This window comes from Lissotriton vulgaris, chromosome 2_1 (assembly GCF_964263255.1).
Source record: "Lissotriton vulgaris chromosome 2_1, aLisVul1.2, whole genome shotgun sequence".
NCBI classification, from domain to species: Eukaryota; Metazoa; Chordata; class Amphibia; order Caudata; family Salamandridae; genus Lissotriton; species Lissotriton vulgaris.
In genome coordinates, this window is record NC_141687.1 from 57,993,956 (window position 1) to 58,019,503 (window position 25,548).

At 46.0% G+C, this 25,548-nt stretch overlaps 1 protein-coding gene across 3 annotated transcripts in view; it reads left to right on the plus strand.

Moving 5' to 3' along the window:
- The window catches only part of LOC147729550 (sterol 26-hydroxylase, mitochondrial-like), a 187,104-nt gene continuing 161,556 nt past the window's right edge, over positions 1–25,548 (plus strand). For all 3 annotated transcript variants that reach the window (XM_086954445.1, XM_086954446.1, XM_086954443.1), the window contains exons 1-2: positions 1–40; positions 487–748. In XM_086954445.1, the coding sequence (XP_086810571.1) occupies positions 518–748 (231 nt within the window). In that variant the 5' untranslated portion in view covers positions 1–40; positions 487–517. The remainder of the gene's footprint in view (positions 41–486; positions 749–25,548) is intronic.

Sequence of the window (25,548 nt, forward strand, 5' to 3'; positions counted from 1 at the left end):
AGCGCCACTGTCTATCCGTCCCTGCCGCTGCTCCAAGGGAGTAAGTGTGATCATTTATATAGCGCCTCCCGCACGCCACGGTTTGTAGCGCCCACCGGTCGCTTTGAATGTTGTTCTATGGGAGCTGGTTGTCTTCTGCCCCCTGTTCCTCTCTCGGCACTACCTTGCTTCACTGGTTGTGTTTGTCGTTCTGCTCTCTTCTCCTGGGCTTCCTTCCCAGTTTTACCTGCAGTTGTGAGTCAGTGAGTTGTGGCAATGTCTATAGCGCATACCGCAGAGGACGCAGCTGCTTGGCACTCGTCTGATGGCTGTGTTTATGTTGGCGCTATGTGGCTGCTTCTCCAGCTTGTTCTTTGGTGCTTCTTTCCAACCCGCAGCGCTATGGTTGTGAGTGCGCGCGTGCGTGTGGTCATTTATATAGTGCCTAATGGAGATTTACCGCCCCAGGCACTCACTCACGTGTTGGTTCTCTCTCTCTCTCTCTAGGACCCATCTCTGAGGCTTCCAGCCCCGCACCATGGCTTTGCCAGCCTCTGCCTGGACCCGATCACGGGCTGTGGGGCGATGGAGCCCGTGGGCACGTGCCAGGCAGCCTGAGCCAAGGGCCTATGCCACCGTGGCCGTGGCACCAGCGGTATCGGGCACCAAGAGGCTGAAGGCCTTCGATGACCTCCCAGGACCCAGCCTGGTCGAGTCCTTGTACCGCATCTTCGTCAAGGGCTACGTCCTGCGAACCCACGAGCTGCAGGTAACCAGCCTCTCGTTTGTAAATTAAGCCCGAAGCTCTTTCAAATGTTGAAATTTGGGGGACGTCATCAATACAGGCATGCGAGTCATTTGGTGCCACTGCAGCAGATGAGGACTACAGGTCCCACAATGCACTTGCTTGGTACATTAAAACCCGTCAATGGATGCGCGCTGGCTTCATGTCACCGGTGAGAATTCCGTCGGAGATGGGAGGAGGGAAGCGGCGCAGACAGTCAGCTTACTGAGGGCATTAACATGAATGAATGCCCCTGGGGTGGGGCAAAGAGCAACACTGGCCCGGACAGTGAGGTGGGGGCAATTGCTACGAATAGTCATCGTCACTATTGCATAAATAATGAACGTGTTCTGGGGAAACGGGTGTTGTTTTGTAGGTCATGGGTTTTTATTGGACGCGGTTTCAGGCCTGTTTTCCTTGTTCGCACCGCGGACAGAGCGAGAGAAGTAAACAGGTGTCACCTTTCCGCGTCTGCCAGGAACCAGACCAGCGCCTTCTTGCATTCCTCACACCGCTAAGAGAAAGAATACACGAGCGCTCGCTTTTCCCACCTGTAGTGAACTGGCAGGGGCCCAGCGTGAGCTACTAATGATACACAGGAGACGTCACTACACTAGTGGCCAGCTCTCAGATGCCACGCCCAGGGCCCCCCAGGCTATTTATTTACTCTCTTCACGTCACGCTGGCGTAAGCCCAGCCGACACAGTTTGCTTCGTTGTCAGGGGGGGATGGTCAACAGGACCACCCCCAACATTGGAGGAGACGTGGACTCTTCCAGTCTCCTGAACACTACACCACCGAGGTCGCTTCTAAGCGCTAGCAGCTCTGGGTGCTTTAGGATTTGCTGATCGAGCTTCATCCAGAGTGTAAACACGACTGCACATTCCTAAACAGTGCACATGTGCCCTCCCGTGAGCTGACCTAGCTTCACCTGTAGTGTGGACTCGGCTGCACATTCTTGCACAGCCCACGGATGCCCTCTTGTGAGATGTCCTAGCTTCCCCCGTAGTGTAAACACGGCTGCACATTCCTGCACAGCGCACGGCCCGCAGTGCTTTAAAAGGGCCGGTACTCACCGGTACTGGGTACCGGCACTTTTTCCTTTTCTCCCCTTGAGTACCGGCACTTTTTCCTTTTCTTCCCTTGAGTACCGGCACTTTTTCCTAGCAGGAAGAGAGTACCGGTACTCATGGGACCGGACTTCAGCCCAGGCAGCGCTTCCTTTATCACCTCTGCAGCTCCTTTAACAAGCACTGTCTGCACGGAATTAATCACGGGAGCGCTTGTCACCAGGAACCAGCGTGAGGTGCTTTTGAAGTCTTCAGAGCGGGGAGGGAGGAGGGTCTGCAGAGTGCTTATCGGATCCATTGTTCTTTCACAGTGGGGCTGAGAAGGAGCTGTAAAATCTAATGGGTGGCGGCGGGATGCACTGTTCAGGAATTAAAAATTCCTTGAGCAGAACAGATTAACAGTGGGTTTATGTGTTATCTATGGCCTGCCCCTCTCGGCCTTGGACCCCTCCCGGTCTGCCCTGGGTGTATGATCCAAGGGGGTAGGGGTGGGGGGGGGAGGGGGGAGCGGGCACCGTTCTGGCTGAAAATTACAACTTGATCTATATTTTCTAAAACTCCTATCTTGTTTTGAACCGTGTTTCTGTATATTGGATAAGTGCCAAGTGTTTGTGTACCGTGGTTGAGAAAACAAGCTGGGGGAAGGCACTGAACTCTGGCTGCTACTTCAGAGTGAGTCACAGGAATGAACGCAGCTCACTCAAATGTTCATGAAATGCTTGATTTCACTGTTGCACAAATAAAACACACATTCCACAAATAGACAAGCACCGTAGGCAAACACAGTAGTGAGTGACGCAAACAACACAGTAGCGGATACATGCACACAAACGATAATGCGCGGACATAGGTGAGTACATACTGCTGATGACAATGCACCAAACATTCATGCCCAAGCATGCACATGCAAACACTTGCGAAAAGCACAAGCACGGGCACACAGCACACATATTCCATCGGTAGACACACACATACAATTAAACACATACCAAACGCATCCGAACTCATAAAAGAAACTATGGAGCTTCTACTGGTCACCTTACAGTATCTTGCTGCGCCTTTCTTCACAGCCTAACATTTGATGACGTCACATTTCCTTTATGGTTATCTTGATAAATAACTACCATGTATAGTGTGTGCTGCACAAACTGAGCAAAATACACACAATTGATGAACGGAATGCAGAACAAATCAAAACATTACAGTTTTTGTCGCATAGAGCCTTGTGTTACCTGCAGGTCAAAAGTTAAGATCCTTGTAAAATAGCTTAGTGAGTTATGACCCTGCAACAAGGACCTGCCTGCAAAGAAGAAGGAATATGTTTAGAACCTCACTGTTATTTCCTCCATCTTTTCTTATTTCAAGGATGCTAAAAAAGCCTACTTTGGGTAGTAGTAAACACTTATAATTAAGTGCCATATATATAGTTATTAGTGAGATAACTAATGGACAGATACATCCGACATTCTAACAATGCATGCAGGTTTTGTGCATACAACCTTGGCAAAGTCGAAAAGCTAACCCCGCCCCTTGTCCCACCTTAGCTCCTCCCTTAACTCCGCCCACTGCTCTTTTTGGTGAGTACCTGCACTTATTTTTTTCCATTTAAAGCACTGCGCACGGGTGCCCTCCTGTGAGCTGACCTAGTTTCCCCCGTAGTGTAAACACGGCTGCACATTCCCGCCCAATGCATGGATGCCCTCCCGTGAGCTGACCTTGCTTCACCCGCAGGGTACACAGGGCTGCACATTCCTGCACAGTGCCCACAGATGCCCTCCTGTGAGCTGACCTAGCTTCACCTGTAGTGTAAACACGGTTGCACATTCCTGCACAGCGCACAGGTGCCCTCCCGTGAGCTGACCTAGCTTCACCCAGAGTGTAAACACAGCTGAACATCCCTGTACAGCGCACGAATGCCCTCCTGTGAGCTGACCTAGCTTCACCCGTAGTGTAAACACGGCTGCACATTCCTACATGGCTGCACATTCCTTCACATCGCACGGATGTCCTCCAGTGAGCTGACCTAGCTTCACCTAGAGTGTAAACACGGCCGAACATTCCTTCACAGCGCACAGTTGCCCTCCTGTGAGCTGACCTAGCTTCACCCATACTGTACACAGGGCTGCACATTCCAGCACAGCTCTCGGGTGCCCTCCCGCGAGCTGACCTAGCTTCACCCAGAGTGTAAACACGGCTGCACATTCCTGCACAGCGCACGGGTGCCCTCCCGTGAGCTGACCTAGCTTCACCTGTAGTGTGGCCTCGGCTGCACATTCCTGCACAGCCCACGGATGTCCTCTTGTGAGATGTCCTAGCTTCCCCCATAGTGTAAACATGGCTGCACATTCCTGCACAGCGCATGGATTCCCTCCTGCACGCTGACCTAGCTTTACCCAGAGTGTAAACACGGCTGCACATTCCTGCACAGCGCATGGATGCCCTCCTGCACGCTGACCTAGCTTCACCCAGTGTAATCACAGCTGCACATTCCTGCACAGCTCACAGGTGCCCTTCCTCGAGCTGACCTTGCTTCACCCATAGGGTACACAGGGCTGCACATTCCTGCACAGCGCCCACAGATGCCCTCCTGTGAGCTGACCTAGCTTGACCTGTAGTGTAAACACGGTTGCACATTCCTGCACAGCGCACGGGTGCCCTCCCTTAAGCTGACCTAGCTTCACCCAGAGTGTAAACACAGCTGAACATCCCTGTACAGCGCACAAATGCCCTCCTGCACGCTGACCTAGCTTCACCCATAGTGTAAACACGGCTGCACATTCCTACATGGCTGCACATTCCTTCACATCGCACGGATGTCCTCCAGTGAGCTGACCTAGCTTCACTTAGAGTGTAAACACGGCCACACATTCCTTCACAGCACACAGTTGCCCTCCTGTGAGCTGACCTAGCTTCCCGGTACTGTGCACAGGGCTGCACATTCCTGCACAGCTCACGGGTGCCCTCCCGTGAGCTGACCTAGCTTCACCCAGAGTGTAAACACGGCTGCACATTCCTGCACAGCTCACGGGTACCCTCCCAATCAATCAAAAGTAATATTTATTTAGACCATCGCTCCTTAAAAGAGCATTTCCGTCTTTTTCATAATAAAATATCATTCATCATCTATATAAAAAATCAATCCAGTAATAAATAGTTGTTTCACTTTCTAATCTAATTCATATTATCCTAAAATGAAATTCATAAACTCCCAAATTTCTAAACCCTTAAAAACTTTTTTTACTTCAAGCATGATTCTCCCCAGTGCACTTGCAATGTCCAAATAGGTAATTTCCGTTAACAATTCTTCTGCCTGTGCACGGTTCTTAATACCATATTTTAAAAATATTGGACGGAAAAACAATTTCCGTGCATCAAGGACCTTTAGACAATCTAATAAAATGTGCAAAATATCACATTTCGTGCCTAAGTTGCAGATGCACTTTCCTTCGGAATCCATCATAACACCCTTTATCCCATCATTTATAGAACCAGGATTGATTCCTATTTGTAATCTTAAAACTTCATTTCTCAGGTATCAATTGAGCAATATATCCATGTCCCTGAACAGTGGATCAGATTTCCATGATTTAATCCTAAAACCCACAGACTTTTCCCCTCCAGGTACTGGCAATCCTGGTCTCGAGACATTTCGTTCCTTAGTATCTTCAATTCTCAACTTGCAACATCAATTTGTAGGTCCTGAGGGTTCAATGTAACTCCCCGTTCCCTCCATACTGTATCTTACATTGTCCTGAACCCTGATGCCTACTTCAGATCACTCTGCAAAATTTCACTACATTTGTATCTACTTTGACAATGTCCCATCTATGTCCAGGATAACCTGTGCCCAGTTGTTCCTGTGGAGCTCTTGTGTCATAACCAGAAGGTCCTTAGGGATGTCAATGTTAATCAATATCTCCCACAACTGGTTTCGGTCTACCGGAAACCGATGAAGCAGCTGAACAGCATACCCCTCTTCTCCACTGACTTCCGCGTGATGGACCAAAGGGTCTATTCTAGAATAAACAGTGGTCTATTCTAGAATGTCCCTTCTTGAACCCCCACCCCCCTGTTCCGTGGGTATTATATGGTTAACCTCTACCCATTCTTTAAGTTTTCTTAAGATTACTTTAGAGAATACCTTCTCTCCCACAGCCAAAAGGTTAATTAGCCCATAGTTTTTGGGAATCTTTACATCTCCTCGTTTGTGGATGGGTCTAATGATTGCTCCTTTCCAAGTTTGCCCTCCAGCGAGCTGACCTAGCTTCACCCATACTGTAAACACGGCTGCACATTCCTACAGAGCGCACGGGGGCCCTACGGTGCGCTGACCTAGCTTCACCTGTACTGTAAACACGGCTGCACAGCGCACGGGTACCCTACCGCGAGCTGACCTAACTTTACCCGTAGTGTAAACACGGCTGAACATTCCTGCACAGTGCGTGGGTGCCCTACCGCGAGTTGACCTTGCTTCACCCATAGTGTAAACACAGCTAAATATGGTTGCAGGGATCATGGGTGCCCTCCCATGAGCTAGCCTAACTCCACCCGTAGTGTAAACACGGCTGCACAGCGCACAGGGGCCCTACCTCGAGCTGACCGAGCCTCACCCTTAGTGTATACACGGCCCTACAGTGCGCTGACCTAGCTTCACCCGTAGTGTAAACACAGTTGAACAGCCCCCACGTGCCCTACCGCAAGCTGACCTAGCTTCACTCGTAGTGTAAACATTGCTGCACAGCGCACGGATGCCCTACCGCGAGCTGACCTAGCTTCACCAATAGTGTAAACACGGCTGCACATTCCTGAGCGGTGCACGGCTGCCCTCCCACGAGATGGCCTAATTTCACCCTTAGTGTAAACACGGCTGCACAGCGCACAGGCGCCGTACCGTGAGCTGACCTAGCTTCACCCGTACCGTAAACATTCCTGCACAGCACACGGGTGCACTACCTCGAGCTGACCTAGCTTCACACTTAGTGTAAACACGGCCCCTACAGTGCGCTGACCTAGCTTCACCTGTAGTGTAAACCCAGCTGAACAGCACACGGGTGCCCTACCGTGAACTAACCTAGCTTCACCCGTAGTGTAAACCCAGCTGAACAGTACACGGGTGCCCTACCGGTAACTGACCTAGCTTCACCTGTAGTGTAAACGCGGCTGAACATTCCTGAACGGTGCACGGCTGCCCTCCCACGAGCTGGCCTAATTTCACGCTTATCAGGTCAACAACTTAAAGACTTAGTAATAACTGCAGTAACTGGTTAGAAAGCCTAGCAACAAATAGCGATATTTATCGCTAAATGAGCTTAGCAAATTTTTTTTATCGCCGTGCATCGCCGGATACTATTGCTGAGATAACGTGCTATTAGCAACGTGTATCTCAAAAGCAATAAAATATCCGACGATAGCTGCTCAATGCATAAATATCGCTGGAAATCCAGCGATATTCAGGCATTATCGCTAATGGGGTCTTAACCTGAATATCCACCTCCCATTGGATATACAGGTTAAGAAGTGGTCTGAGCAGGCGTTAGGTTTTGGCGATATTCGCACTTCATGCAAATTTTTTTATCGCTTCCCATGCTTGCTAATAGTCGATAGCTGTGTTAGCGACTGCTTTCAGTCGCTAACCGGTTGGGTACGCCCACCCTGTATGTCATTAGCGATAAATATCGCTGACATGCAAAGCGGGCCCCAAACCGGTCGCTATCGCCTACAAGCTGTTGCTAACTGTTGTTAGCAACAGCTTGCTAATAGGGCGATAAAATTATCGCTGCTTTCGCGGGAAAAAGTCCAGCTAAAGCGGCGATAATGCCCTTGATAATATGCCCCTATATTATTTGCATTCATAATCAATTTTACAGGCAACTTAGTAAATGCATCCATTATGGAGCAGCCTCATTTATTAAAGAATGTACGTGCCAGAGCTGAATGTTGGTACAAATGATGCTCAGCTGCTAACAGAAGGAATACATTCCAGTCAAGTTTGCACTAAATAAAAACTGAAAAGAAAGTGCTTTGTTGTTCATCACGAGCTCCTTACTTATATTGGGCCCAGTCTTCTACTTGACATTGCTGCAATAAAGCAGGAGAGCCAGGCTCCTCAGAAGTGACAACACGCACAGTACTGAACACGCGTGTTCCCACTGCATTCCTCCTACTATGTTCCTTCTCTCCTGATAACTGGCAAGTTGTTGCCACCTACTACCTCCTCGCCTACATTGGCCTGTCATGCCCCGGCCATGAAAGTATCAGAGCTCTGTTAACTTTTCCCAGGGTCATTCAATAAGCGCCCGCAAAGTAGTTCTATGTATGACTTTGTAAATCACGCAACCTTCGTCTGCGATGTCTCTGCTGTAGTTTTGTGCCTGCAGGTCGAAGAACTATCCCGGTCCCGTATATATTATAGCTGCAGTCACCACTCGGTAGTTATAGTTAAGTCAGAAGTTCCATAGAAAAAGTGTTTTTTTTGTATTGCAAAAAACTTTGGCACCGTTTGATGAATCTCCACAACACTTTTCGAAAAGGTGCTTCTATTTGCCGAGTTTGTGCATTGAAAATTTTGGAGTGATCTTTGAAGCTTGGGCCAAGAAAAAAGGGCAGCCCCAAAAAGCAAAATCCCCATGCATTTTCCATTGACTTCTTTAGACCGGACCACAGCAAAAATTATGGAATTACACCAAATTTGGCAGGAATCTAAATCCTGGCATGCAAATTGTGCTTTTTGTGATATGGGGTAAACCCGTTCGGTAATTTTTGAGAAATTAAGGTTCAAATATAATTGGATAGCTGGACAGTTGGGTCCGGGAGAGGCTCGAGAGGCACTTGAGGGAGAGTCAATTTAAAAAAGAAGCTTTCTGATTGGCCCAGGGAGCTTTATTTCACTCTGCCCATCTCGCTCCTGCAGGAGTTGGACTCGTGCAGGAGCAAGCATAGTGATTGGCTGCCAGCAACATGAAAAAAATGTTGCTGGCAGACTTGCAGTACTTGGAAACTTAATCCCATGTCCGGAACAAATATATAATATAAGGGTGCATGGTAAGAATACCCAGGGGGCTGCGGAGAGCAGAAGGACCCCCAGGGCCAAAAAGGAAAAGAAATCAGCAAAAAATGCTGCGATCCTGTGGGACTCCCTCCGGATAAAAAAAATGGCTAATACTCCACCAAGGAAGATTTATGGTCATGCCTGTGCTTAAAAGCTCCTGGCTGGCCTCTAGGTTTAGATTCATGTACTTCATGTATGCTGGAACACAGGCCTAGCACATGGTCTTCTAGTAATATTCCTGTTTGGGTTCCTTATTTGGTTTCTAACAGGGTGTCCATATAAAAGTTCAAAGGAGCTGAAGCCCAGTCCCTTTTGTGGTACCTCCCTGTAGGCAAATAAGAGGCATGGGAGTAGAACATCCCCTTTCCTACAGAGTTTATCAAACAACCCCATAATCGTGCCATTTAAGGTCTCTTATTGAATCGCTCCACAAGACCATTTGTTTGGGAGTGATAAAGGGTGGTGAAATAGTAAGTCATTCCACATAGCCTTCAAGTGCACGGACATGAAGTTTGTACTCCTGTCGGATATTATCCCTTTGGGGAACCCTACTGTGGTGAAATCATCAAGCAGGTCCTTAACCACTGAGGGTGCAGTCACTGTCATCAGAGGTATTGCTTCAGAATACTTTGTGGCATGGTCCACCACAACTAAAATTAATGTTTCGTAAACCAATTGAATGGACCAGGGGACCAACAATGACAATCCCTACCCTCTCAAAAGGAACCCAAACCAGAGGCAGTGGAATTAAGGGAGCTTTGGATTGCCCTCCTGTCTTGCTCTTGGCTTGACAGGTGATACAGGAGCTTTAGAGCTCCTTCACCTACTCAGACATCTGGGGCCAGTAAATGTGGTGTCCCAGGTCTTGATCTGCCCCAAATGTCCAGCCAAAGGCATATTGTTAGATCTGTCAGTCCCCCTCCAAATGTTTTGCCTTCCTCCTTCATTTTTGCTAATCTTGTTTTTGCTGGTTTTGGGACGCTGCACATTTTGGCATATTTAATTTACTTGAAAGTACCTAGTACTAGCGAGTCCCCTGTAAATTAAATGCTACTAGTGGGCCTGCAGCACTGATTGTGCCACCCACTTATGTAGCCCTTCAAACAAGTCTCAGGCCTGCCTTTGCAGCCTGTTTGTGCAGTTTTGAACTGCCATGTAGACCTGGCAATCTATAGCATTTACCTGCATCATGCACTGTGGAACTTTCGCCTGCACCATTGTCAACTTTCAGTTCACTCTTCTCATCACCGGGGAAGACAGGGACACTACGTTCAACGCGCTTATATCAGACGCGTGCAATGCGGTCAACATGCTCCGGCACGGCACTATCCTGGTAGTCGGCGCTTCAGTTTCCAGGGTCTACTCCTGCCCACAGTGTCTGTTTTTAATACTGATGCACATGGCATATACAACGCAATTTTATTATACACAGTTGTGCCCGGCTTGAATTAATGACGCAGAAGAGCAGGATTTGTTAAGATTCATATCTAGGGCGAAGGTTGAGGTTGAAACACACAGTACGCTTATTCATAGGTTTTCTATGCACGCAGCATCTTTTTCGCTGATGCACACAGCTATTTGACTAACTTTTGTGCAATGGAAGTTGTATCTTGCTGCTCATGTACACAGCACTATTAGACTACAGTATTTATTGTGTAACAGAAATGTTATTTCTTTGACATATTTATTGTAGGAATTGCAGTCTGAACCTTCGACTTAGTTTTTACAATGTAAGGGTGACCCCCCCCCCCCCCCCCACACCCCCACACCCCCAACCTTAGGCAAGATGGAAAGAAGAGTTTCTTACTTTTCTGAAGTCTATAACTGGTGAATCATTGTTTAGGATCTGATGGTCAGGTAGTTTGCAGAACGTTGCCTCCTGTAGCATCTCAAGGGGAGCGAGAGAGCAAAATGCTTTTGAGGAAGTGCTTTCAAGGATGGAACAGATGTTTAAACTTTCTACTAGTCTAGCGCTGAATGGATTCAAATTCTATGCGAGACCTCAAAGAGATGGAGAGAATTTTGATATTTTTTTGGGGCTGTACATTGTAGCTTTGGTGCATTAACAGAAGAAATAAGTGACCGAATTATAGTTAAAGTTAAGAATAAAAAGGTGCAAGAACATCTGTGGGTGATCGGTGATCCAAATGAAAAGGACACTATTTCCACTGCAAAGGCCATAGAGCAACCTGAAATTTGAATGAGGTTTGTAAAAGATTCTACTTCTAGGAAGGCATAATCTACTGATGAAGTGTGTACCATTAGTAATAACCAGGGCCGTAGAGTACCTGTAGGAAAGAAGTATAACTACTTAACTTCCACCTGTTATAGGTGTGTGCTTGAAGGGTCAACTGTGTTTTCTACACTAGATTTACGTTCGTCAGGTTGAATTGAGCGTTGAATCTAGGTCATTGACTGCCTTCATAACTCCTATGGGTCTGTTCCAATTCAAGAGGATGCCTTTTGACCTAGCTTCGGTGGCATACATTTTTCAGCAGGCAATCTTTCACATATTTAAGGGCATGGAAGATTTTGTCAAGTGCTTCCAAGATGGCATTTTGATTTTGAAGGTTGACTTCGAAGGAAGATAAATGCAAAGTGTTTAAGGAATCTGTGGAGTATTTGGGTCTCACCTTGTCCAAGGAAGGTGTTGTGCCAAAGCAATCATTAGTGAATGGCATTGCTGATGCCCCAGTGCCAAATAACAAGGAACAGTTACCCTGATTTTCTGGACTATGTGACTACTACAGGAAGTTTATTAAGGATTTTGCAACTAAAATGAAACCCCTTTGAGAACTCACGTGGAGGAGTGTGGAGTTCAAGTGGTCGGATAGACACCAACAAGCCTTTGAGCTGTTAAAATCTGAAATTGTGGAAGCTCCCACGCTTAAGCCATTCTGGAGTGGGAAGTGTGTTGTCACAGAAGTGTGGGAGAGAAGAGAAATGTAGCTCTTTCTATCAAGAACCTTTAGTGAAACTGAACGAAGATATGCAGTAATTGAAAGGGAGATATTAGCTGTATTTGCGTTGTAAAAAATGTGTTGTAATGGGATGCGTTGTAAAAGTATGGGTTGTAACGTCATACATTCGTGGGCTGTAGGATTTATGTTTGGGGTGCTAGTTTCATCCTTAAGACATACCATAAGCCATTAGTCCAGGGGTCTCCAAACCGGTCCTGGAGGGCCGGATCCATGCCAGATTTTTTGGATATCCCCATTGAGAAACATGTTGTAATTTTAAAGATTTGGCATGGATTCGGCCCTCCAGGACCGGTTTGGAGACCCTTGCATTAGTCTGAATACTATCTCCCTATGGGGGTGGGCAGGTACGGGGAGGGGGGTCCCACTGCACCTATTGCCAGGCTTTTGTCTAGACTTGAAGAGTACAATTACAAAATTAGATATGTGTCTGGAAAAAGAAATGTTATTGCTGATTGTCTTTCTAGGCTTCCCAGAGACTGGGGAAGGTAGTAAGAGCAGGAGGAGAAAGAAGTAGTTGCCAGTATTTCTGATGTTATGCTCAAGGAGTTTGTAGGGGTAGATGAGCTATGGAAAGCTGCAGTGAAGGAGGATTTGTTACTTTTGAAACTGTGGGAATTTGTGAAGGAAGGTTGGCCTAGAAGATAGAAGTTCCCACAGAACTATGGGCCACATACATCAAGATTTAGACTAGAAATGACCTAATTTGTGATTTTCAGCAAATCGCAATTACGTAATCAGTATTCCAAAAGTATGAAATACCACGATTTTCATTTAGCGATTCGTATGGGCTCGCAAATGGACCTACCTCATTAATGTTAATGAGGTAGGTCGCAATTTGGGACCCCCTAGGAATCACTAAAATCACTGTGATGGTGGCCTGCTGGGGTCAACCGACCACCATGTCCGTGATTGCTTGTACATAAAGCAAGCGTTTTTTGTTAAATGCTGCCCGATTTCCTTAACGGAAAACGGGTTGCGTTTAAAAAACAAAAATTAAAAGTTTTATTTTTATTTTTAAGCGCAAAAACCCGTGGTCCATGGGACCACTGCCTGCTCTTAAAAAACGTTTTTTTAAGAGTAGACAGGGACCACTTCCCATTTGCGAATGGGTTAGCAGCAACTTGAAGTTGGTGATAAATTGAAAAATTTTTGTGACCGCAGTCACGGTCACAAACCATATTTACATACCGCTGTGATTTGCTATTTGGAAGGGATGCCCTAAACACGCCCCTTCCAAATAACTAATAGCAAACCCATTTTGTGATTCGGTTTCAGGTTACCGAATTGCAAAGTAGGGTTTGATACATGTAAAAAGCCTTTTTTGCTTTTGCAAACGAGCCGATTATGCGAATCAGACCATTTGCAAATGCAAAGTTGGTTGATACATGTGGCCCTTTATCCCTTTTGGAGGATTTCAAAAGAGGTAGAAATTGAAGGCACTATGTTATTTAAAAGTGGAAAATGTATTCCACCCATTGGTTTGAGATTTTGATATTGGCCCATGAACGCCCATTTAGGCATGTTGGGCCAGATGTACGAACACAATTACCCATAGACACAGAATGGGTAAAACGGCTTGATACATCTGGCCCGTTGTCCATTAAGAGACTTATCAGAACTACTTTTTGGGGGCCAGGATTGGACAGACTTGTGGATGGGGTTGTACAAGAGTGTGATGTGTGCATTGATAGTTACCTAATGCTAAAATTGGCGCTGGCTCCCTTATGTCCTGTACAGTATCTTGAGTTTCCTTGCCAGAACGTGGGATTTGATATCTCAGGTCCCTTCAGTTTTCTACCCCAGGAGTGTAGATTTACCATGGTTATGGTGGATTGCCATTCCAAATGTCCAGAAGATAATTTTGTATCCCACGTCACCACTGGGATTGTCATTGAATTTTTCAAAGAACATTTTGCTAGCGAAGGTGTGTGTGAAGTACTTGTAACTGATAATGTGGAGCAACTTAAGTCCCAGGAGATGAGTGAATTTCTCAGATTTTGTAATGTATGCCATGTGACTTCTGCTCTTTATGAACCAAGCGGGAATGGTCAAGTGGAGCATTTCAACCGTGAGTTAAAGCAAAGAATCTTGTGGGCACGTGATTTTGGTGGTGAGTGGAAAGACCAACTCGGAGAGAAATTGTGGTTATATCGCATCACGCACATACCACAACTGAAGTTAGTCCTTTCAAATTACTTAAAGGTAGGGATCCCTGTAACTAAACTGTGTCCTGCATGGTTCAAAAGTAGGCAGTTCGACATGCGTAAGGGAGTAGCCAAAGACGAGGGGGAGGAAAAGGTAGGAAAGAAGCAAGATAAGGCTAAACTGGTGTATGATTCCAAATGGAAAACTAGGGTATCTGAATTTGAAGTTGGGAACTGCGTCAGGGTACAAAGGCCAGGTGTGTTGTCTAAGAATGAGCCTCATTTTGGACACGCTATGAGTAATCTGAGTCAATGAAAATAATATGTCCACTCAAGACGGAGAGGTATGGAATGTCAGGAGGATGGCTAAATATAAAAATGGAGGAGAGGTGCGGCCGTGTGATACTCATTGTGGAAATGGCGCTCTTGAAAGCGTGGCCTCAAGGATCAAATCTGATAGGTGTTGGGAAGTCTCCTGAGTGTTTTTAAAGATTTTGTATAAGGTGTCGTTTGGTTTGGAAAATGTTTGTGTGTTGACTTGGTAGTTTGTGTGCGTCTTGGGTTGTTGTGTGTGTTCTGTGATAAGGGGGGAGGTGTGGTACATGTGCTTCTAGTACTTCTCATTGCCCCGTCTTTAAGAGACTTGTTATTTTCTAAATGTATTGTGTATCAACATTGTTCTAAATCTAGAATATGGGGACTTGGGAGTTGACTGCGTGTACTGAAGGCAGTTCCTGTGCTGTTGATGCAATAAATCCTTTTGAACTTTCCTCTGAGTCCACTCTTCAGGTCTGGGTACAAGTGAGGAGCAGGTCCAGCCTTTGGGGTTTCTCTCCACAGGTTCAACAGCAGGTGTAGTTCTTCTTTTGTCTTCCGCAGGTCCAGAGATGTTCTGAAGAGGGTACTGAGGATGCCACATTTATGGCCAGTGCCAGTCTGTGGGTGGGGGAGGCTCCTGGCCATACCCTAACCATTGGGGTAAAAGTTCCCAGGGGTATCCATACCCACTTTTATAGCACTCCTGAGTTGTCTAGGAAAATTAAAAAAAAAAACCACCCCCGAAAACTAGTTCTGAAACAGATTTCCGCCCATTGTGGGGTAGAGTGGTGGCACTATACTTGGACAACGGACGGGGGAAGCCAAAGCATGAGCTACATCTACCTGTGACTTGGCATGTCCCTTAGAAACTAGTGCAGTTGATAGGACACCCCTCCAGGCCGTCCTGTCAGAAGGAGGAGACACCTTGTCTCAGCCAAGTCTCTTTTGTTCCCTTGCCAGGGAGTCATTCGCACCTACCAGCGAGCTGCAAGGTGACAGCTGGGGATAAACTCTGACAAGGTAACTATGGGATTTTGGCAGGAAAATATCAACATTTTAAAAGTTCCACTTTAAGAATAGTAATTTAATTTCCGACTTGATAAGTAGATGGGATTTTAAATTCCTATTAATTTGAGTTTTTGAATCGTGATTATAGTTTTTCCCAAAATGGAGCTATGCCTTATAAGTTGTCATAATGTAACCCCGGCTTTTCTATGGGATAGCCAGCCGAGCCACAGTGAAAAATTACTTTGGTGATTTTCACTGACAGGACATGTAATACTTAAGCACACATGGGCTACTTTTTAAATATCAAACATTCTGCTGTGTGGGCATTTAGGGCCTCCCTTAGGGGTGACATATAAATATTAAAAAGGAAGGTCTAAACCTTTAAGCCTTGCAAAGGATGTATTTTTTTTACCAGGTCAAATTTGCAGTTTAAAAACTGCACATTCAGGCTGCTGGGACTATCAAGAAGACTTTTTTGTCTTTTCACTTTAGTGGTGGCACACGATGTGCTGCAGTGCACTTTGTTGGAAGTGGATTAATAGTGATACATATTCATCTACCACTGGCAATAATGCCACTAACACAATATAGGGCTCAGAATAGGACTTGGGCTCAACCCTTGGTAGCTTGGCTGCGAGCAGGCAGTCTTATCTTCAAAGACCGTTATGGAAAGCATTTAAAAACACAAATTCAGTAAACAATTAGGACGCAACACACAATAAAAATCCAACACCAATTTATAAAACTAGGGAATATTTTTATCTTTAAAATGACACCAAAATGAAAAGAATCCAATGCATGAAACCGGAGATAAAAATTTGTAAAGATTTAGCACTATATAGCACATAGAAACCTATAGCGCCTATTTTGACATCTGGTCGTGCTAGATCGGGACATAGTCAATGTTTCAAGATGACTGTGAAGGAGCCCTGCACAGCTATCTTTGGAGATAGGTCTCGGCACAGTTTTTACCTTCTGACTTAAAAACTTTTCTAGAGCTTTTCTTCCCTGCGTCCCTCGAAGCTCTCGCCCAGTCCAGATTTGGTGAGGGTTCGCCTCCTTGTCTTGCAACGAGACCCTGGTCAAACTCGGGAGCTTTCTAGTGGGATGAACCTAAGATCCAGTCCGCCGTATTTGAAGGTGGGCGACTTGGTTTTCGCGGTTGGCCCTGGTCACCTATTCTACGTTCGGACTTTGAAACTTTCACTGAGCTTTTTCTCCCTGTGTCCTTGATGGTCTTCACCAGGCTGGATTCAATGAGGGTTTGCTGGCTTGGGTATCAGCCAACTCCTGGTCAAACACGAGAAGTCGGACCGTCAGAGATTTTCACAGGGACGAACCTGGAGGGCAGGCCTGCTCGCAGTTGAGGTTTGCCGGCTTGGCTGGCCAGGTCGAGTCGGCCCACTCATGGGGCTTTTTTCTAAAGTTGTTCCAAACCTCTGGGTCTTCTTCCTGAAGTTCCTTTGAGGGTACGAAAGTGTTGAAAATGTACTAGAAGGGCTTGGACATATCAAGATGGTCCTTTGAAAATTTGGGACTTCAATTCCCACAATCCACTTTGGGGAAAAAACTTTACAAATCCACTGGTAGTACTCCAGGCGGAGGATTCTTAGTGGTGATGGTCCAGGTGAGCTCTGTTACCTGTAGCTTGCAGGTAGTCCACTTTTAGTACTTTTGAAATAGGTTTGATCCACAGGACTGTACTTCCAGATTGTGAAGCAGGTGCAGTAGGTGCAGTCAGTCAAAGTGCAGGGCCTGGTTGGTGCAAATCAGACTTCCATGCTTGGACCCTTCTTCTTCCTTTGGTTTCAAACAGCATATCTGAGAGGCACTGCCCCTCTTAGATACTTGTTCTGTGTTCTTGGGGGTCACACAGGAGGGCCCAAATGTCCAATGAGGTGGAGGTCAACACCTACGGCATAGCCATTTCCTCCAAAGTGTGGCACAATGGTCTCACAGAAAGCACTGTTTCTCAAAATTCAAGAGGCAAGAGCTTGATTACCAACCTCCAGGATGGCTAATTTCCATATTCTCCCTCCCCTGGCATCTGCCCATTCCTTCCTTAAGCATGCCATCTGGCTGGGTTCAACGAGTGGGGGAGTAAATGAAACTAGTTTCTCCAGCCTATTTCCCCCTTTTATTGAAGATTGTTTATGACCTTTCCTCCTGCTCTGGTGTTCCTATGTAGCAGAATCATCTCCTCCCAGAATGGCTCCTTCACTCCAGGGGTTACTTATCAGCCCGTCAAAAGAGCCTGTAGTTTATTAAGTTTTTAGTTCCCCAAACGCCAAAGTAGAGTTTGGGCACAATTTACATGTTATTAAATGTAGTTCTGCAACATAGGGCTGCTTTTAAACTGACCTTAGGCCTCAGCAGTGCACAAATGCAAGTGCAGAAAGGGATTCTGGTCTCTAAACTGACATGCCCTATTATTAAAGGTAGTTTCAATCTCCCACCCCTATTATGTCCTGGGGCCTTATAGGGAAGGTCATGCTAATCATAGGGGTACCTATACCATACTGTACCCTAGTGTTTGTAGGTGTTTCACTGTATTCTAAGTGTTTTCAGCATAGCGCTGGTTAAGCAGACCCCAGGGACAGCCAGAGTTAGTTACCACCAGTACCAGTCAGCAAAAAAATGGGGGGTGTCCAGGGCACAAAGATGACTTTACAACAATATTGGACTTACCGACCCTGGATACAGTGGGTTCCATACACTAGAGATTTATAGGCAAGTTAAAGGTGCCAATTACGATGTTTAAACAATTAAAGCAAGTTTTTAGGGCTCAGAGCACATGCACTGGGGCCTGGTTATCAGTGTACAGAGTCCAAAAACCAAGAGCATCGGTTAAACAAAATGTGGGTGGTCATTCAAAAAGAGGAATTTTCTTAAACATCAATAATTTGTTTTCTTCCAGAGTCTGTCGCTTCATTTTAGGACGATTCCTTGCATCGTCTCATGTTCAATGGCGGCTCCTCTGCTGAGGCGGAGGAGCGTTGCCCCACTGCTCTGCGAGCAGTAGAAAGGAAAACTAAGATGGTAATAACCAGCGTCATCATTTTAGTTTTCTGTTCCCTGGGGCGGGGCTGGGCTGCCAGAGCAGGGGCCAGGAGGAGGAGTGGTTGCTCCACTCTAAAGTGCGCATAACTATTTGGCCGGCCCTTTCGGGCATTGAAGCCTGGGTGCAGAACATGCCGAGGCCCCCATTCCCCACCTGAGTGCCGAACCACTGCGTTCAGACCAATCACAATGCTGCATTGCAGTGTCGTGATTGGCAAGGGGAGTCAGGAGCCTGGATGCTTCCTGGTTCCTGCTTCCGAGGAACGCAAGGCGGTGGTGAGCGGACTAAGAGGCGGCGGCTGGCTTGAAGGTGTTTTAAAATATATATATATATTTATTTTTATTTACTACCCCCTCCTCCTCCCACCGGTAAATTGCGTCCGCCGCTGCTCATGTTCACCATTGATTCATGTGCACTGTTCTTAAGTGTCCAATCTCTTGCACCAAACCAGCATTCCTCCTTATTTTTGCTCTAATAGTCTTATGGGAACCTTCATTCTAACATTGAACAGGCCTTTTACTGGCCGCTGCCCAGTCAAAGCGTTGTCATCGTCCCCTCCGGGCAGCAATGCTTCCAAAGCGCTTCCACCAACATTGCTGGCACTTTATTTTTTTTTTTTAAGTGCCTCTCGGTACATTCGCTCAGAAATAATCTCAGGACTTTGACCGACTGTCGGGGCCCCCAGCACTGTCCTTGCTTATCGGTGATTATTGTCACAAGTCAGTACTTTGTACATGCAATATGTACACATGAATAATACCCTGTTCCAAGCTCTGGCAGTCCGGTTGTTGAACCTGCTCCGGATAGGTGGGCAGGCTGCCGGGGCAGTCTTTGTCCTGCCAACAGACTATCAATAGTTGTCCTTCTCAGCTCAGCTGGAGTCCATCTGATTGGGTCTCTGGCACAGTCAGGTCTTGGGAGGTCATTAGCCCCAGTCCATGGCATGCTGCTCCTCCTTTCAGGGCCAAGGTTGAAATGTGGCAGAGCCCATCTCCCTATCCCCAGCTCAGGGGCCAGGGCCCTCACTGTCTGTTTGAAGTCAAGGGGCTTTATTAAAGAAAGGTGGTAGGAGCACAGCTGGCAAGGACTGGTAATTACCAGCAAGCAGTGCTTAATTTGAACCGGTAAGCAGGGAAGCTATGAATTATCCAGGTTTCTGGTTTAACTTTGAAAAATCAGTCACTAAATGGGTATGATTTTGTCTCCTTATTATGTTAAGGTATTGTTATTCTGCAATTTTTATATAAATCAAACTCAACCCTAATGCATTGAAGCGCTTTATATCCGCAATATTTACATTAACCCCTTCGATGCTCATGACGGAACCGTTCTGTCATGACCACACCCATTATCATTGACCCTCAGCACAGGATGGGAATATGTCAAGCAGTGATGGGGTTAAACATGGTCACTTTGTTTTGGCATGGGGAGGTAAAGTGATTTGCCCAGAATGTTGAGCAGATGTTGAGTCTTGAACCTTGTTACCCAGTTCTAATGCTGACAGCTCTGGCCCTGAACGTCAGGGTAGAGCAGAGACTAGTTGAAGGGCGGAGCATTTGGCGCCTGCTGCCTGTGTCCTGGGCAAGTTTTCAGATTGCTTATGTGACATTTTCATAGTTTCAGTGTAATTATTAGTGGCATTCAACGACTGAGTGACACATTCTTGTGAGCAAAATCAAGCAATAAAGACGAGGGATAGAAATATAGAAAATGACACCCATTTGAGCAACAAGAAATTGTAAAAAGATCTAAAAACTGCTGGAAAGTACCAGAAGTGGAAGCGTATTAGCGACCTTGTAACTTGATCGCTGTTAAACAAATGTGTAACCATGATATTAACAGACTGCAGGATTGGTATTGTGAGCGCAAGCAGTTGGAAAATATTTTTCTAAAAAACGCAAATATGAACTGCAGCATAAAGTACAAACAAAAGCTGCATTGCTGATTTAGACTATGCTTGGGAGCCGGGCGCACACACGTGAAGGTCAGGGAGTTGGATCTGAGCTGATGGTTATATAGCAACATTTAGTTGTGCCAACACAGGTGAACTGCTTTCCAAAAGTAGCCTTATAATGTGTTATATTTTCCGCCATTTATGACATTTCTTATCCAATATAAAGTTGCATTCTGGGACATGTAGTTTAACTTTTCTTTGTACTGTTGACTAAAAAGCCAGACCTTACTGAAGACGTTTGATACAACAGACTGCACAATGATACATAAAAGTTGCTGTACAGACAAGAAGACATGGAATGTATTCTGTTATTGAAACATGATGCTCTGCACGTTATGTACTCATGAGAGGGGCATATGTACATCTTCCTCACGCCGTTCATTGTGGCTAAATCTTTGGTTCCTAAAAGCATGCGTATCCCTTATTCTGAGAAAGAATTCACCCATCATGTTCTTATTGCTCAGTGAATGGACCCTTATTACCTAATTATCTCCCACTAGGTCTCTGTGTTATTAATTGGAGTACGCCATTCTCCCTTCCAGCACATATAACATCCCAGATGGGTCGCTGCCCTTATATATAGGTGCTCCTGCTTGCAACCCTTGCTACATCTGTGGCGTCTCTCACCTTTCTAGTGGTTGCAGAGGGATACTGCTGTTGGAGGCCTACATATGTGTACCAACTGGCACCTAGTTATGCTGACAGCTTCGGGCCGGCGGAGCCAGGCCGCTGGGGACCCAGTCTTCCATAGTGGCAGGTCTCGTCTCCACCCTAAAATCTCACCTTTCATTTTTTTTTTACATCTCTTTATTGGCATTTTATCTTTTCCTATTATAATACATAGAATGAGTCTACAGTGGTAACATAATTTGTTTTGGCTTTGCAAATATTGTACATCACATGTCTATGGTTCTGATAGAAGCGAACATTAGTCAAAGCACAGATTTCCTTTCTGTTTTGCCGGTTAGAAGTTTACCTTAACTTAACTACCATTACTTGTACTGTTTATCTTAGCATCCTATGTTGTATTTCTGTACTGTAGCTGTATCTTTATTGTGCCATATGAAAACAAACATCTGCGAGTTAGCAGTTCAGTGGTGATTTACACTACACACACACTACCCATGTTTCTCAATATTTAAACTATTTATCACTTATACATACAATGTCTATAATAACAAACAAATCTGCAAATTTTTTCGCAACACATCTTCACCATGTCTTTCTGTTTTTATGATCCAGCCCTTCCTCGGTCTCACCTCCATTGCACCCCGTCTTGTTTTCCAATTCGCGCCCATTGGTATCCCTGGGTTCCCTTGTATTTTTCTGTCTCTTGCTTGATACCTCACCATTTATGCTTACATAAAGCCCATGTGTATTCCGGTCAAACCACTGCTCCACCCCCAGCCCTGTTTTCATCCACACCCTGCGCATTGCCTCCTTCTGCCCTGTGTGTCTCAGGCGGGATCGCGTCCCAGTGCTGCGCGATGGGGTATTGACGCAGGCCGGCTGTTTCTTCCCTGTGTAGAGCATTGCTTACTGCCTGGGCCCAGACCGCTAGGGAGTTTTTCCAGCTTTTAAGATTAGGGGAATGCTTTGCCTTCCAATGTTTAGTGATTAATCTTTTGACCACTATTAGCCCCAGGTCCATGAATCTTGATTGACTCTCTGCTTCTGAGATCTTGGGAATATCCCTAGTATACACTCCTCCCAAGCACGTAGAGGAGGTGGATCGGTGCATGCTGCTAGCGCCGCTGTGATCTCTCGCCAGTATGTGACTGTGTATTACCCTGCAGCACCATAGCACGTGGAGTAAGTCAGCTCCTGTCTGATTACACCGGGGGCACGCGGAGGTCGTCGGGTTGAAGTATCAGTTTAACTTGTCAGACGACAGGTATGCTCTTTGCACGACATATGTTTGATTTGGGCTAGGTAAAATAATCTCTCATTCCTTTTCTGTCCCTGGACACCCCCTGTCTTCCTCCCATCTTGCGCGCAATGACAGGAATGGTTGGATGCTGTGTCAATAGTGCTGCCGCCAGCCAATGCACAATAGGACTCCCGTTCCCCATGACGTGTAGGTATAGGATCAAAAGGTGCATCTGTGGCTTTAAATCTCACCTTTCATTGCTTCCTACTGTCACACGTCGCATGTAGGTTTGCTTCCTGGATTTCTTCACCCATTTCAAATGGGGATTTCGAATTGCAGAACTTGTGCACAGCAGCCAATCAGCACATACAAATGTCACCAGTGATGTTCAACCAGTGAGGGGGACAGCATCTTAGATGGCAAAAAGTGCTGCGAAATTTGCATGCACACAGCTCCTGTCTACTACTATTTTTGTGTAGTGTGGTGCTTCTTCACTTCTGCTGTTTGCTTCGTGCTTGCTGCCTTTTCTTCCATGTTTCTTCTTTGTTTGCTGGCATTTGAATGTTGAGTTTTTCCTGCATTTTACCGCCTCGTTGTAGAGGATTTTACTGCTGATGCACTGGCGTTTTACTGCTGATCTCCTGACACCTCAGACAATTCTAAATCCCCAACAGGCTTTTGTGATAGAATTTCACCCTAATATATATATATATATATATATATATATATATATATATATATATATATATATATATATATATATATATATATACAGCCTCATGAACACACTGCTGGGCCTTTCAGTGCCGCATAGTTTTCGAAGTCTGGGTGGGAGGCCACACACCCCGCCGGTGCATCTCCCCAGAGCGGCCCCACTGATCAGCTGAAAATGCAGGCGGGGCTCCGGTGTTGAAGGAGAGCCCCGCGCTGCTTGAAGAGGGACACCGGCATCATGGTCGATGATAAACTGTCTTTTAAGCATCATGTCAACGCTGTGGCGGCATCCTCTTTCTATATGTTGAGGTGTCATATGGATACTTCGTTACATATATTGCGTTAAGTTAGCATGAGTGTATTACATGTTTAAACAGCCGTTTTTCCTTTGACTTCAGTTTTGCACACAACACATACTTGTTGTTGTCGCTTTCACCCTAGAAGCGGTGAGGTGGTTTATTTGGAATAATATGTTATTTCTATGCTATCAGCTTTGCCTGGTACACTTGGTACAACTGTCTGCACACTGAGAGCTGAACAGTCTAAGATTAACCTAACACAAGGTTGCTAGAAGGCCTGATCCTCGCACCACATTAGACATAACACAAATAATGATGATGCCAACATTTTGGGCTGTACGCGGGTTTAAGATAGAGTTACACGGAATGAACGACACACTTGGTGCTGCGCATGAAGAGAGCTGGTAGCTGTTGATGTGATCTACTCCTACTGACATTTAGAGGTATGGGGCCGCCCTGCTAAAGCCCGAATGAGACCTTCATATATATAAAATGATATGATAAATAGGGTGCGCGAAATATAGGTGATATAGATTTCTATAGATTTTGCATTATAACATGCTATCACCATTTGCTTACTATGGATTAGTGACTATGCTGCTGACTCTGATGATTATAATCTGCATTTTGGTATTATACAAGATACTGCGTTTGAGAACTTTGCATTGAATAATAAATATTTCAAACTTGCACTTGTGTTCTTTGACTCTCAGTTTTGGTTTGAAATGATTATATAACGAAAGAGTGTTCATGTGTTCCACGATTCCTGAGGTATTCTAAAGTTCATGTTCTGGTTTGTCTAAGACATGGATCATTCCATAATGAGCCATGAGACACTGTAGCTAGCTAGGTAAGGGGATTTCTGATACTGAGATGAGTTTTGGATCATCCTAACTCACTGAGGTTCTAGATCTCTATGCACAGTTCTGTGAGAGAACGGAAACCCTGCTACATGGCGCCCGTACGTTGTTGGCCTTAAAACATGACACTCGAGTAGTATATCATTCAAACCTTGACACCTTCATTCCCGTTTCCGGTAAACGGTGGTGTCGGAAAAACCTACCTATTTTTTAATAGGTCTTTTCAAGCTTGAATTCTTCTAAAAACGGTTTCTTTGAATTACTACCCAGTTGTGCTACAAAGTGTTCTTTGTCCTTTTTTTCTCTTCCTGTGCTACCATGGCCGTGGACATACCGCAGCATAGCCGTGTCGCGGTTCGCGACCACTTGCGGGCATATACTGTCCCTGCGGAAGGCTTGGCTGTGGTTCTAGTGGTGAGTGCGGAACATGCGTACCCGTACGAATTGTTTTATTCCTGGGTGACATTTCCGGCAGTGGACGCTAATTCGGGTGTCTTCCATTCATACACTGCCTCGGCTGTACCGGCGGCTTATGCTCCGTACAGGGCACTGGAAGTACCTATCGACGCTTGGCAGCACGGAGTTTGGTTTGGTGGCGCCCTACCCCATTCTTTAACGGCTCCGAGGTTAGGTCCTTTGTCCATTCCGGGCACAAATTGGCCCGCTTTGGGTGGATTTACTCCTCATCCTAATCGCGCCACTTGTAATGTGGGTGACCTGCGGCGTCTTCATGATGTCGCGGTTGGACTGATTAGAGCGCTTGTTCATTACATTGATCGTAATATTCATCGCGCAGCCCCCGCAGGTGCGCAGCTTCGGGCAGAACAGGCTGGTTTGAAAATCAGTCCTGTCTTGGTGAATTCCGTTATGGGCAGAAAGCCAGAAAATAAGGATGATTTTCCTTACTGGTTTGCCGAGAAATTCGACCAGCTGGAAGCTGTGTTTCCTAATACGACTCCGGGTGAAAAACACCGGATTCTTACGCTTAGTTTACCGAAAGATTTGGCCCCGGAACTTGCTGACTGTGAAACATGGGGTAAGACTTTTGCGGCGGTTTACTCGAGGTGCTTTGGCACACCGTCAGTGTCGAACCTTTCTGCGGTCCTAAAACGTGTTCAGGATGATCACGGACCGGAGTCGGCGGTTGAATTGGGTATGCGACTGAGCGGCTCATTTGAGACAGTTTGCGGTCTTGTCCTTGCAAATGTCAAGGGAGATGCAGTGAACTTTCAGGTGGCCAATGCTCTGGCGTTAATTCCCGATGCCGAGAAACCCCGTCAGCTGGCAAGAATTATTGTGGCGGCTTATAAAACGGTTGGCCGCAATTCTAAGGGGGTAAAGGCTTTTTCTGAAAAAGAGAAGAAGCAGCCCCAGGGACAGTCTTCGGAAACGGGTGGACAGCCCAAGTCCAAAAAACAAAATTGGCCTAAAAAACAGAATCAGGGTAAGCAACAACAA